The 15468-nt window shown below is 44.8% G+C and overlaps 1 protein-coding gene across 2 annotated transcripts in view; it reads left to right on the forward strand.

Annotated features, from left to right (window-relative positions):
- The first annotated feature begins 32 nt into the window (after nucleotides 1-32).
- Nucleotides 33-15468, forward strand: part of mcm10 (minichromosome maintenance 10 replication initiation factor) — a 29073-nt gene continuing 13637 nt past the window's right edge. Inside the window, exons 1-12 of one of the 2 annotated variants that reach the window (XM_079494348.1) lie at nucleotides 33-229; nucleotides 2010-2081; nucleotides 3352-3633; nucleotides 3995-4462; nucleotides 4635-4769; nucleotides 5875-6040; nucleotides 8452-8617; nucleotides 9116-9283; nucleotides 9419-9535; nucleotides 12247-12443; nucleotides 13973-14052; nucleotides 15032-15145. In XM_079494348.1, coding sequence (XP_079350474.1) covers nucleotides 2075-2081; nucleotides 3352-3633; nucleotides 3995-4462; nucleotides 4635-4769; nucleotides 5875-6040; nucleotides 8452-8617; nucleotides 9116-9283; nucleotides 9419-9535; nucleotides 12247-12443; nucleotides 13973-14052; nucleotides 15032-15145 — 1900 coding nt within the window. In that variant the 5' untranslated portion in view covers nucleotides 33-229; nucleotides 2010-2074. The remainder of the gene's footprint in view (nucleotides 230-2009; nucleotides 2082-3351; nucleotides 3634-3994; nucleotides 4463-4634; nucleotides 4770-5874; nucleotides 6041-8451; nucleotides 8618-9115; nucleotides 9284-9418; nucleotides 9536-12246; nucleotides 12444-13972; nucleotides 14053-15031; nucleotides 15146-15468) is intronic. The other variant, XM_079494349.1, reaches the window with a different exon arrangement.

Raw genomic sequence — 15468 nt, forward strand, 5'->3', positions numbered from 1 at the left:
AACGACCTACAAATGAGAAACAACAACGGGGTCCTTCGTTTAGCGCCAGTTTTAGACTCTCGCGGCAGCAGCTGATGGAAGTAGAGTAGCCTCTTCAGTTCATAACAAACACACTGACTGTATTTACACATAATAACGTGTTAGGTTGGTCAATAGAATAGAAATATCAATAACTATTCTGTCAACAAGCTGATGTAAACTGACAGACACGAGAGGCTGACGTCACCATGTAAGTTAAAAGTGTTTCCCCCTTGGGCACTTTCTTTTCCCTCTTCCCTTTTTACCTCCTCTATGATGATTTTCCTGTTTTTATATTATGTACGTCTCTAAATGTTATGATGAATTGAACATGGTGGACCCTCTTACAAGTGTTGTAACCTGTAATGCTGCATGGTGTCTGTCGACCACAGTTAACAGTTTTGTATTCTGTATTCGGACCCCCATTCGCTTCCACAAAGTGGTCGCTATAGTCGCCCTGGGGTCCACACAAAAATCTACACATTAAAAACAGATACTTGACATTTAAAACAGACAAGATCTAGTCATCAGCTATAAGATCTATAGATCTAGTCATCAGCTATAAGATCTATAGATCTAGTTATCAGCTATAAGATCTATAGATCTAGTCATCAGCTATAAGATCTATAGATCTAGTCATCAGCTATAAGATCTATAGATCTAGTCATCAGCTAAAACACTGAAGTCACTGCATTTAACAGAGACAACAACGACAGTGTTCACCAAAAAAAATACAATAAGAATATGGTACAACAAATAGGGGGAAAAAAACTATAAAGGACTTTATGTTTAAGTACATTTTTTTTAACGAAAGTCTGCTTCTGGTTTGTCTCAGATTTAAAGGGAGCATATTCCAAGCTGAAAAAGCTCCATGTAGAACAGTTCTCTTCATATTGTTTTGGTTGTGGTTTGGCACCACCAGATGACCTGAGCTCACTGGACAAGTTAGTAAGGGCATTTTATCAGGTATTTGACCAATCTGGGAACTAAATGCACCATTTAAATCGTTACCAAGAAATTTCTTCACCAATGTGTTTCTAAAGGTGTCTAATAACATGTGCTAAAAGATTGAAATTCAACTCCTGTGGGAAATTTGAGTTATTTTATTAGCACATGTGACCATAACATTAACATCCTATATGAAGCAAAAAAAAAAAACATCATTCTTTCTTTAAGTAGCATGTGACATATAATTCTGAATCCATTCCAAGCATTATTTGTGCACAAAAAACACTCATTGGACTAAATTCGGCCCATATCCACTTGCCCAAATGTACTGAACTCATTAGTCGCAATTTGCAACTCTAGATTTGTTTATTATGGGATGAATCTAGAGTTGCAATACCCTCCATTGACTCCCCACTCATCCAATTTGCGTTTGCGATCTGCTTGTAGTAAACAACGTTAAACTCACCAACATTGCAGCTCTAGGCGGTGTGTTGTTCCATGAACTCATCACATTTGTGATGACGGCTATGGCTGTTCTCCTCCCAAGGAGTGTTTTTTGTGCAAAACTAAATAACTAATGCTTAGAATGGATTCCGAATCATGAAACCCCCCTAGTTTCATATGTCACATTTCATAGGTTTCTGTAATGTTCATGACAGAAACCTGTATATAATATCTGTTCATGAAAGAATTGCGGTGTGTTGTTCCAAATAACGTTTATGCATTAACATCAAAAGACAGTATTGTAATTTCACCTCTACGGTTAACCATGATAAATAATTGTCTATGCATCTCACTCACATTGGTACGGAAAGAACAATTAAGAATCGGGCTGCTCTGTTCTGAGCAATTTGAAGTTTTTGTTTTAAATGTTTCTCAGCAGCACTTGACCAAATGACAGGGCAATAGTCTAGATGTGATATAAAGACTAGTGACCGAACAACCAATCGATCTATCTAACCTACTGTTGAACTGATTTCCTTAACATCTGATCTATCTAATCCACTGTTGAACTGATTTCCTTTCATGTCTGTATTTCACAGAGCCATCTATTCTAAACTACCGTAACTGTGTAATCTAATTTTATCTCCGAGGGATTTAAACAATCATGGAAAGTAAGTAGGACGTATATAATTTGTGTCAATTGTTGATATGATTTGTCAATTTGCAACAATAGATTTCTTTTTATAATGGGATGAATCTAGAGTTGCAATACCCTCCATTGACTCCCCACTCATCCAAATTGCTTTTGCGATCTGCTTGTATTAAACGATGTTAAACTCACCAACATTGCAGCTGTAGGGAAAGCTTGAATTATCCTCTTTCAAACTGCAAAGTGTTTGTTTCATAAAAATCCACCGTAGACGTCGAGAAATACTGTGCTGTGATATTAAGTATTAAGATAAGTGTTGGAGTTTGGAAGCACTCGTTTTTATTAACGGGTCGTGCTGCTGCCTCCTGCATTATGTGCAAATTCGAAACAGGTGGTACGCAGGGCCGTTCAGTGACTTGAACAAGCGCTTCCAAACTCTAAACAGGGTGACTGTGGCTCAAGAGGTAGAGCAGTTCGTCCAATGATCCATGGGTCGGCGGTTCGAATCCCGGCTCCTCCTGGCTACATGTCAAAGTGTCCTTGGGCAAGACACTGAACCCCAAATTGCTCCCGATGTGCTGGTTGGTACCTTGCATGGCCTCCGCCGCAATCGGTGTATGAATGTGTGTGTGAATGGGTGAATGTGAAGCGCCTTGGATAAAGGCGCTATATATAAATGCACCATTTATCATTTAAACAACACTTAGAAAAAGAATCACCTGCACAGAATTTCTTGGCAGAAAGTAGCTCATAACATGTCTACGGTGGATTTTTATGAAACAAAGTTAACGCTTTGCAGTTTGAAAGAGGATAATTCCCTACAGCTGCAATAGAGGGTATGCGCATGCATAATGTGAATGGCAGATCGAGTGGCAAAGTGAGTGACAAAGTAAATGTAATGTTGTTTAAAGTCATTGAATGCAATCAAATAGGACTTTTCTGTGTGGATGGCTGGGCTGTCAAGGCCAGAAAGTAGTTTTTGCCACTCAGTAGGCATTCCTGCATAACTTCCGGGTATGATGATGATGTCACACGCATACCCTCTATGTTGGTGAGTTTAACGTTGTTTAATACAGGCAGATCGCAAATGCAATTTGGATGAATGGGGAGTCACTGAATGGTATTGCAACTCTAGATTCATCCCATTATTAAAAATAATCTAGTGTTGCAAATTGCTGCTAGTCATCTGTTCAATTCAGCACTTTTGTTTTTAAGTTGTTATCTAATATTGATGATTAGTGGTGTACCATTGTACGGAGCAGTGATTCAGAGCATGTGACGTGTGTCTCCAGGTGAGGACGACCTGGACATATTGACCGCACTGCTAACGGAGTCTGAGGGTGCTGGAGAGGAGCGCCGTCCCGCCGCTCAAGAGACGGAAGACGACTTGGACGACCTGTTTGACAAAGACGACGAGGATGAGGGCGAATACAGGGACGGGACGGAGGAAGACGTGAAGAGCGGGGACGGAGCAACTGATGTTTTTGGAGATGTTGATGACATTGAAGACGAGAAGGTGGAAGCTGAAGGAGAAGCCACTGGGAGCCTAGATAAGTCCAGGGAAGACTTAGAAGGTTTGTGCAACTTGTTTTATCATATTATGTTGGTGTATAACTCAACTGTGTTACTAGTAACATACATTATACACTGCATTACGGTGTTACTAGTAAGGCCCAAACCACATCAATGCAACTAGTCGCAACTCAACAAAACAGTTTTGTCTCCACCATGTTTTGCACTTCGTCCGTGTGTGTGTCCGTCCGTCCGTCTGTCTGTTACCAGCTAATCTCTGGCACCGTTCACCCGGTCGATGCCAAATTTTGCACGCACACTCCCTGGATGCCAACAGAATAGCGGAGAAACAAACTGTGGTGTTTGAAAATGCGAATTAGTACTGTGTGTGTGTGTGTGTGTGTATCTGTTTCTGGGTGTTAGAGGAAATGAGGCGTATGCAGGAGAAGATGCAGAAACTCCAGCAGCAGTTGGCAGCATCTCAGAAGGCTGCAGCCTCCACTGCAGCCTCCCAGAAGCCTTCCACTGCAGCCTCTTGGAAACCTTCCACTGCAGCCTCCCAGAAGCCTTCCACTGCAGCCTCTTGGAAACCTTCCACTGCAGCCTCCCAGAAGCCTTCCACTGCAGCCTCCACTGCAGCCTCTCGGAAACCTTCCACTGCAGCCTCTCAGAAGGCTGCAGCCTCCACTGCAGCCTCCCGGAAGCCTTCCATTGCAGCCTCCCGGAAGCCTTCCACTGCAGCCTCCCAGAAGACCTCCACTCCAGGCAGGAGCACAGCGAGTCCGCCTGGCCCTAAACCCAGGACACCTCCAGCTCCACAGGGAGCATCCAGACAGATTCTCACCTCCAAACCGACCCCGGATTCCACACACAAGACCAAGACCCAAACGGGTATGATTTTCACCATTTTATCCAGATTTCTATTTTTTTTTGCAGACCATTTTATCCCATTCCTTTCTGTACGGTGTGAAAATCTATTTGCAAAGTGTATATATATGTATATACCTTCACTAGCAAGCAGAACAGTATGGTGCAAATTCAGTATATATCTCTTTGACCGCAGTAATCCCACCGGCCACCCCAGAGAGACGAGAAGACCAGAAGCTGAACGATTCGTCAGACTTCTCTGCACAGTTGATCAATGCTGACACGTTCAAACGCAAACCCAGAGTAGCCCACCAGACTTCATCTTCTCCAGGTAAAACCCCCAGTAGACACTGGACATGTATGGTTAACATTCATTTTGTGGAAAAGGAGACTTAACCACATTCAGGACGGGGGAACCCCTTTTGGTGTTTTATGCATTATGTTATACTTTATCTATTAGAAAAATAGCAGATCTACAAGCTCGTAGCGAGGCACCGAGTGCCGCTCTACGAGCTTGTAGATGTGGAAGTGTGGAGCAAATCTTTGAATATAATGTCATGTCCTTGACATGAAAAAGGTTCTGCTCCACTGACATAAACATGTTTTTCAGAAAACTGAAAGGATTTAAAAGACATATATTTTTAGAGTTGTCCCGATACCATTTTTTTCAGACAGAGTACGAGTACAAGTACTTAATATTTAGTACTCGCCGATACCGAGTACCGATACGTACGATAAGTAAGCACTTATTTTAGCCCCTTTTCCTCATCGATGCAGATGGATCTCCGATCTACAACTTGTCAGTTGTCATGTATTCTTGTAGATCGGCTGTTTTTGGTGATGTGCTGCCGTGTTGGGTCAGATTTGCTCCTGTTGCATTCCTTCAGCCTATAGTGTCAACTGGATGTTTTGGTACTCGGGTCAGAGTATCGGGGCCGGTTCCGAGTACCGAGTCCAAGTACTTGAGGGTGGTATCGGCCCGAGTACCAGATACCAGTATCGGTACCGGAACAACTCTTATTTTTTTTTTAGAATCGACCTCAGTCCAAAATGGGGAACCCCTTTTGGTGTTTTAAGCATTATGTTATACTTTAGCTATTGAAAAATAGCAGATCTACAAGCTCGTAGCGCGGCACTGAGTGCCGCGCTACGAGCGTGTAGGTCTGCTATTTTTGAAAAATCGTGAAAATCTTTCAGAGCGAGTTTTTAACTCAAATCTTTGCTTCTGGGAGGTCCCTGGAACAACATATTTTCAGATAGGGGTCGGCGGCCAATTACATATATTTGGGGTCCTTGACATGAATATGTTTGAGAACGACTGACATAGAAACATGTTTTTCTTTCATAAAACTGTGGATTTAGAAGACTCTATTTTAAATTTCGACGTCAGGCCTACACGGGTTAAATGACATTGCCTGTTTTTCCACCCTCTTCAGAAGAGAGATGCCCTCTGGTGGAGATAAAGATGGGCAGCACCTTCCTTCCCGTAGAAACCGCGAGCAGCAGCAGCAGTCCAGCTCCCAAAAACAGAGCAAAACCCCCCGGTCATCCTCCTGCTCCGAAAGACGTGGCTGTCGAGAAGTTCTCTGGATTGCGGCTAAGGTTTGGCCCACATCCCTAATAATAATAATGTCCAACTCTAAAGCAATATGGAGAAAATATCTAAATCAGCACTTAAATCAGTGGTATTCATTCTTCAACCCTTTCCATATCGAGACCCATGATTTATTCGGCATTTGAGCCACAGAACCACCATTTGATGACATTTAGCATCTCAGACCCATTTGAGCCACAGAACCACCATTTGATGACATTTAGCCTCTCAGACCCATTTGAGCCACGGAACCACCGTTTGATGACATTTAGCCTCTCAGACCCATCTGAGCCACGGACCACCATCTGATGACATTTAGCCTCTCAGACCCATTTGAGCCACGGACCGCCGTTTGATGACATTTAGCCTCTCAGACCCATTTGAGCCACGGAACCACCATTTGATGACATTTAGCCTCTCAGACCCATTTGAGCCACGGACCACCGTTTGATGACATTTAGCCTCTCGGACCCATTTGAGCCACGGACCACCATTTGATGACATTTAGCCTCTCAGACCCATTTGAGCCACGGACCACCGTTTGATGACATTTAGCCTCTCAGACCCATTTGAGCCACGGAACCACCATTTGATGACCTTTAGCCTCTCAGACCCATTTGAGCCACGGACCACCATTTGATGACATTTAGCCTCTCAGACCCATTTGAGCCACGGACCACCATTTGATGACATTTAGCCTCTCAGACCCATTTGAGCCACGGACCACCATTTGATGACATTTAGCCTCTCAGACCCATTTGAGCCACGGACCACCGTTTGATGACATTTAGCCTCTCAGACCCATTTGAGCCACAGACCACCGTTTGATGACATTTAGCCTCTCAGACCCATTTGAGCCACGGACCACCGTTTGATGACATTTAGCCTCTCAGACCCATTTGAGCCACGAACCACCGTTTGATGACATTTAGCCTCTCAGACCCATTTGAGCCACGGACCACCGTTTGATGACATTTAGCCTCTCAGACCCATTTGAGCCACGGAACCACCATTTGATGACATTTAGCCTCTCAGAGTCGGACCTATTTGAGCCACGGACCACCATTTGATGACATTTAGCCTCTCAGACCCATTTGAGCCACGGACCACCATTTGATGACATTTAGCCTCTCAGACCCCTTTGAGCCACGGAACACCATTTGATGACATTTAGCCTCTCAGACCCATTTGAGCCACGGAACACCATTTGATGACATTAAGCCTCTCAGACCCATTTGAGCCACGGAACCACCATTTGATGACATTTAGCCTCTCAGACCCATTTGAGCCACGGACCACCATTTGATGACATTTAGCCTCTCAGACCCATTTGAGCCACGGACCACCATTTGATGACATTTAGCCTCTCAGACCCATTTGAGCCACGGACCACCATTTGATGACATTTAGCCTCTCAGACCCATTTTTTTTTTTTTTTTTAAGATATTTTTTTTGCGGCTTACGCCTTTTATTGGTTTTTGAAGGGACAGACAGTAGGCTGACAGGAAACGGGAGAGAGATGGGGGAAGACATGCAGTAAAGGCCGTGTCGGGCTCGGGAGTCGAACCCGCGGCACACTGCGACTGGATTACCAGTCGGGTGCCCAGACGGTTACGCCACCGCCTGGGCCTCTCAGACCCATTTGAGCCACGGACCACCATTTGATGGTGGTTACCAACTCTCCCCTCACTTAGCTGGGGACCACCTGGAACCTCCTCAAGGACCACAGGTGGTCCCCGGACTTAAATGACTGACTTAAATGTTCTTTTTAACAAAAATGTACTTTGGTAACAAAATATGTGAATATGTGCTATTTAAATAAAGTTAGATTTGATTTGATAATATGTAGGGATGTCCCGATCACGTATTTTTTTGCTCCCGATGAGATTCCGATCATTTGATTTGAAGTATCTGCCGATACCGATTTTTCCCGATCCGATATTTATATTTTTTATAGAACACGTTTATGCCATATCACAATAGTACAATATCCAAAATCACAGACAATATCCAGTGAGTCTAAATAATATCATGATATGATATTGATACACATTTCTATTGCCCCCCGATCCAATTCCGATCATCATTTAAAAATTACATGATCGGCCCCGATTTCCGGGACAGCCCTAATAATAAGAGACATTTTACCCTATGTCAATGCGTGAAAAGAGGAGTTAACGGGCAATTATGGGCGCTAGATTTGCCCGTAAACCTCAAGTTTAGCAGCATATACAGTAATATACGGTAATATACAGGTGTGATGGTACAATTCGGGAGTTTACCAGGGTTTTTTGGAAAGTTTAACGGGAGTTTCCTGTAATATACACATCCGTATTCCATGCTTTTTGCGCAGTGTGTGTGTTTGAGTAATCCGAGCACTCCAGGCCGAGGTGTAACTTGTTACCGTTTGTGTTTTTAGGAGACCTCGCGTGTCGTCCACCGAGATGGACAACAAGATGGCTAACCGCAGGATGATCCGGCTCTCCCAGCTGCCCGAACGTTTGGCCAAGGAGAAGCTAGAGGACAGCGACTGGGTGACCTTTGCTGTGCTGGTCAGCAAGGCCACCCCTCAGAGCAATAGCAGTGTAATGTCTATAAACTATATTAACACATCCTGGGCGGGAACCCCTTTTGGTGTTTTAAAGCAATATGTTATACTTTAGCTATTGGAAAAATAGCAGATCTACAAGCTCATAGCGCGGCACCAAGTGCCGCGCTACGAGCTTGTAGATCTGATATTTCTTTTGAAAAATCGTGAAAATGTGTTGCAAATCTTTGAATATATATTCTGTCAGATCAAACGTTTTTAACTCAAATCTTTGCTTCTGGGGGTCCCTGGAACAACATATTATCGGATGGGGGTCGGCGGCCAAATACATATAATTTCTGGGATCCTTGACATGAAATAGTTTGAGAACCACTGACATAGAAAACTGTCATGATTTAGAAGACAGTTGTAGAATCGAACTTAACGTCTAAATGGGTTAACTTCCTTTCTGTCAGGTGACTTCTCCATAAAATAAAACATTCTGTCTCTCATGTCGTTGCTGAAAAATCATCATCATGGTCTTCTTTTTCTCCAGGGCAAGACCTTCAGCATCTGGAAGCTGAACGACCTCCATAACCTGGAGGTGTACGTGTCACTCCTGCTGTTCGGGGAGGTGCACAAGGAACACTGGAAGACGGAGCCGGGCACCGTGATCGGAGTCCTCAACCCAAACCCCATGAAGCCCAAAGACGGCTACGACGGAGTGAGTCACGCGAGAACTCGGCCATTAATGCATTTGAATGAACGCAACAGTCTGACGTGGTTTCCCTTGGTCAGGTCAGCCTGTGGACCACCCTACTCATAATGCATTTGAATGAACGTGGTTTCCCTCTGTCAGGTCAGCCTGTCCGTGGACCACCCCCAGAAGGTGCTGCTGATGGGCGAGGCCCAGGACTACGGCACCTGCAAGGCGGCAAAGAAGAACGGAGAGCCCTGCTCGCAGCTGGTCAACCTGGTGAGTTAATCACACCGCACCGCACCTTCCACAGGTTTAGGCAGAAAGTACAAACTGTGTCTTATATTGTCTTATCCCTCTGCTACCTTATTGTCTTATCCCTCTGCTCCATGGTCCCAGTATGAATGCCAGTACCTTATTGTCTTATCCCTCTGCTCCATGGTCCCAGTATGAATGCTAGTACCTTATTGTCTTATCCTTCTGCTCCATGGTCCCAGTATGAATGCCAGTACCTTATTGTCTTATCCTTCTGCTCCATGGTCCCAGTATGAATGCCAGTACTGCCAGTACCTTATTGTCTTATCCGTCTGCTCCATCATGGTCCCAGTATGAATGCCAGTACTGCTAGTACCTTATTGTCTTATCCGTCTGCTCCATCATGGTCCCAGTATGAATGCCAGTACCTTATTGTCTTATCCCTCTGCTCCATCATGGTCCCAGTATGAATGCCAGTACCTTATTGTCTTATCCCTCTGCTCCATCATGGTCCCAGTATGAATGCCAGTACCTTATTGTCTTATCCCTCTGCTCCATCATGGTCCCAGTATGAATGCCAGTACTGCCAGTACCTTATTGTCTTATCCGTCTGCTCCATCATGGTCCCAGTATGAATGCCAGTACCTTATTGTCTTATCTGTGTGCTCCATGGTCCCAGTATGAATGCCAGTACCTTATTGTCTTATCTGTGTGCTCCATGGTCCCAGTATGAATGCCAGTACCTTATTGTCTTATCCCTCTGCTCCATCATGGTCCCAGTATGAATGCTAGTACCTTATTGTCTTATCCCTCTGCTCCATGGTCCCAGTATGAATGCTAGTACCTTATTGTCTTATCCTTCTGCTCCATCATGGTCCCAGTATGAATGCCAGTACCTTATTGTCTTATCCCTCTGCTCCATCATGGTCCCAGTATGAATGCCAGTACCTTATTGTCTTATCCCTCTGCTCCATGGTCCCAGTATGAATGCTAGTACCTTATTGTCTTATCTGTGTGCTCCATGGTCCCAGTATGAATGCCAGTACCTTATTGTCTTATCCCTCTGCTCCATCATGGTCCCAGTATGAATGCTAGTACCTTATTGTCTTATCCCTCTGCTCCATGGTCCCAGTATGAATGCTAGTACCTTATTGTCTTATCCCTCTGCTCCATGGTCCCAGTATGAATGCTAGTACCTTATTGTCTTATCCCTCTGCTCCATGGTCCCAGTATGAATGCTAGTACCTTATTGTCTTATCTGTGTGCTCCATGGTCCCAGTATGAATGCCAGTACCTTATTGTCTTATCCCTCTGCTCCATGGTCCCAGTATGAATGCCAGTACCTTATTGTCTTATCCCTCTGCTCCATGGTCCCAGTATGAATGCCAGTACCTTATTGTCTTATCCCTCTGCTCCATGGTCCCAGTATGAATGCTAGTACCTTATTGTCTTATCCTTCTGCTCCATGGTCCCAGTATGAATGCTAGTACCTTATTGTCTTATCCGTCTGCTCCATCATGGTCCCAGTATGAATGCCAGTACTGCCTAGAGCTGCCAACGAATATTCCATATTCGAACGAATTTTCGAATAAAAAAAATAAATGAATAACTGAATATATAAAATTAAGGTTCGAATTTAAAAAAAAAATGCTGTGCAAGTTTTCGCGAGACGGTGCCGTGGGTAAGCGTTGTGAGCTTGTAGATTAGTTATATTTGCCACGCCAACACCGGCATACATTGAAGAATAAATCAGCTGCCTCGCACTCTTCCTAAACGCAGACTACGCAGGCTGTGTAGGTTCCCCGATTCACAAAAGGCCCCCGCCCGCCCTGTGCAAAGTCGGCAATGAGCTAGTCATTTGCGCACGGACGGTGCGCAAACAACGGTGAGCACAGGGCGGGCGGGGCCGCGGTGGCCTTTTACGTTATTTGCGCAGTGAGTGTACGCTGCTCAGAAGGGTGAAATCTTCCGTCAACAGCGTACCTAGTGATCAGAATCGATCGGGGACAGGCCTGGCCTACGCCGAAACTTATTTTGCTTCGGTGTTGTTTCGGACGGACGGGAGAGTATATTTTTAGACAACACACATATCTATCACTCATCAATCTTCAATCATGAAGCGACTTTATCCTTCAGGAAATTATAAAAAGATAAATAAAATGCGTAAGGATGAACTGCGGTGCCGGTCCGGCAGCAGCAGCAATGCAGTGTTCTGTTCTGTGAATTAATACTGCCTCCGTGCCTCGTTTTGATAAGGCTGTGTGGTAGGATTGCTCATTTAAGAAAAATGTCGGTGAAGTTTTACGGGAGAAGTTTTATGGGAGAAGGGAGAATGCATGCGTTGTGTTCCAACTCGGTTTTCAGCAGCGTCAATGCGCGGAGAGAGAGAGTTGCGCCAGCAATGCGATCTTAAATGTTATGTCTCAGGTTGTATTGGTGTAAATATAATTATTAAAAAATCCGAATGGCCCCGAATCGGAATCGAAATCCGAATGGGTCGAATTGCTCGAATCCACGTGGGTTTTTAAAACGAATATCCGAATGTAATTTTTGGACAATTCCGGCAGCTCTAGTACTGCCAGTACCTTATTGTCTTAACCGTCTGCTCCATCATGGTCCCAGTATGAATGCCAGTACCTTATTGTCTTATCCGTCTGCTCCATCATGGTCCCAGTATGAATGCCAGTACTGCCAGTACCTTATTGTCTTATCTGTGTGCTCCATCATGGTCCCAGTATGAATGCCAGTACTGCCAGTACCACGTCAAAGCCCAGTACAAGAAGATGAGCGCCAAGCGAGCTGAGCTCCAGTCCTCCTTCTCTGGGAAGGCCACGGGCAAGGTGAAGGGGAAGGGAGACAGCCTGAAGGAACGTCTCTGTAACAAGGGCTTCCACTACGGCGGGGTGTCCTCGTCCACCTGCGCCACGGCTCTGTGAGTGTTTATTTACTCTGTAACGAGGGCTTCTACTACGGCGGGGTGTCCTCGTCCGCCTGCGCCACGGCCCTGTGAGTGTTTATTTACTCTGTAACGAGGGCTTCCACTACGGCGGGGTGTCCTCGTCCACCTGCGCCACGGCTCTGTGAGTGTTTATTTACTCTGTAACGAGGGCTTCTACTACGGCGGGGTGTCCTCGTCTGCCTGCGCCACGGCCCTGTGAGTGTTTATTTACTCTGTAACGAGGGCTTCTACTACGGCGGGGTGTCCTCGTCCGCCTGCGCCACGGCTCTGTGAGTGTTTATTTACTCTGTAACGAGGGCTTCTACTACGGCGGGGTGTCCTCGTCTGCCTGCGCCACGGCTCTGTGAGTGTTTATTTAGAGACTTTGTAACGAGGGCTTCTACTACGGCGGGGTGTCCTCGTCCGCCTGCGCCACGGCCCTGTGTGTTTATTTAGAGACTCTGTAACGAGGGCTTCTACTACGGCGGGGTGTCCTCGTCCGCCTGCGCCACGGCTCTGTGAGTGTTTATTTACTCTGTAACGAGGGCTTCTACTACGGCGGGGTGTCCTCGTCCGCCACGGCCCTGTGAGTGTTTATTTACCGTATACAGTTAATGCTTCTACTACGGTGGGGTGTCCTCGTCCGCCTGCGCCACAGCTCTGTGAGTGTTTATTTACTCTGTAACGAGGGCTTCTACTACGGCGGCGTGTCCTCGTCCGCCTGCGCCACGGCCCTGTGAGTGTTTATTTACTCTGTAACGAGGGCTTCTACTACAGCGGGGTGTCCTCGTCCACCTGTGCCACGGCTCTGTGAGTGTTTATTTACCGTATACAGTATGCCTCGATGCTCGTCCGCCTGCGCCACGGCTCTGTGAGTGTTTATTTACCGTATACAGTTAATGCTTCGATGCTCCAAGAAAATTGCTTATTTCCACCAAGTAGCGCCAGTTGAAACTTGAATGAGCAGACAGTGTTGTTTTCGTCAACTAAGACGAAAAATGTTCGTCGACTACCTTTTTCCACTGACAAAAACTAAATGGAAACTAAATGAAAACTAAGCTATGACGACTAAAACTAAGACTAAATATACTGACAATTTCGTCAACAGATAAAAACTAGACTAAAATGTTAGGAAGGGACTAGTGGACAAGAGATCCACTATAACTCATTTTACACTTGGTTGCATGCGCTGCGACGCGTTGTGAGCTTGTAGATCGGCTATTTTCAGCAAGTGTAAAATTACGACGGCGTCAAGCCTCGCCTAAATACATTTTAGTCGACTAAATCAACTGTAGATTTAGTCGACTAAAATCTTATGATTTTTAGTCAACTAAAACTAGACTAACACCAACACATTGTGGGTGACTATAACTAAATGAAAACTATTCAAGAGACTATGACTAAAACTAAAATAGAAATGTGCTGCCAAAAACAACACTGTGTGAAGTATAAGTCAAATGGCTACATCTTCTGTGAACAGGTTCTGTGTAAATGCACTGACCCAATATGGTTGTATTTTAAAGATCCAAGCCAAACAAGTCCACCCAGGGCACTCTGGACAAGCTGTTTGTGAAGGGCTCGGCTAACAAAGCTAAGACTCTGGGTAAGGACGTGGAAGAGAGGAGTGGAATATGAATGTAAAGAAAAACTGCATGCTCTTACTGTGTACTTGAATTGACGTGTATTTTTTGTGTACTTGAATTAGCTTATTTGTATGAATTTACTTCTGTACTTAACCACTACCTGTATATAGTTTGCCATACAACGACTATAGAGCGTCACAGTCCCGCCCCCTTGAGAGACCCGGAAAATAATTCCCCGTTCATTTTCCTCATAGACTTTTCAAAAAGTATTTATTTAAAGACGTTTACGGCGCGGACAAAGACAACTCTTGTTGTGACAAACACAATGTTTTGGGCTGAACAAATAAAAATAAAAAAACGGCAGGTTACAACACTTTTTTGTTGTTGTTTTTCTTCTTTGTAATTATTTGTTTGGTCTTTAAATAAATAAACATTTTGAAATGTCTATGAGGAAAAATGCATTGGGAATTATTTACTGGGCCTGGCAAAAGCAAAGCAAATATATTTACCCAGGGTATCTGGGCTAAGCTCAAGAACTTGTTTCCAGCCAGGCCCTGCTCATAGAACATTTCATGGTAGTGGTTCAAGGCCTTGCTCAAGGGCACTTCAGCGGTGGTAATTTTAACGTGTCGGACCGCTGATTCGAACTGGCGACCTTCCGGTATCAAGACCGCTCCGCAATCCGTTCGGCCACCGCTGCCACATGGCGTTGTCATGAAAGGGGGCGGGACTGCGAAGCTCTATAGCCGGCCTACAAACTGACAACGCATCACTGTGGTGCATTCTGAACTTGTAATTTTTAAAATATTTTGACATTTCTTTGCAAATGTCACCTATATAATGTCACCTATATAGTGTCACCTATATAATGTCACCTATATAATGTCACCTATATAATGTCACCTATATAATGTCATGCCCAAAATACGGATGGCAGGTGGAAACAAGCGTTTGAATTGATTTGCTTGTATGAACTGACTTGTGTGTTACTGTGTTCAGCCCTAAAGTCTGGCGAGGTCTCTGGCTGCACGGATGACTTCAAGACGCTGATGGCCGTGCAGACTCCTGGTGCTCTCCAGCTGAAGAAGCACCTGATACAGGCCAAACCTTCAGGTAAAGATACAGGCCAAACCTTCAGGTAAAGATACAGGCCAAACCTTCAGGTAAAGAACACCTGATACAGGCCAAACCTTCAGGTAAAGCAGCACCTGATACAGGCCAAACCTTCAGGTAAAGAAGCCCCTGATACAGGCCAAACCTCCAGGTAAAGAACACCTGATACAGGCCAAACCTCCAGGTAAAGAAGCCCCTGATACAGGCCAAACCTTCAGGTAAAGAAGCCCCTGATACAGGCCAAACCTCCAGGTAAAGAACACCTGATACAGGCCAAACCTTCAGGTAAAGAAGCCCCTGATACAGGCCAAACCTTCAGGTAA

Source organism: Electrona antarctica, assembly GCF_951216825.1.
Source record: "Electrona antarctica genome assembly, chromosome: 23".
NCBI lineage: Eukaryota > Metazoa > Chordata > Actinopteri > Myctophiformes > Myctophidae > Electrona > Electrona antarctica.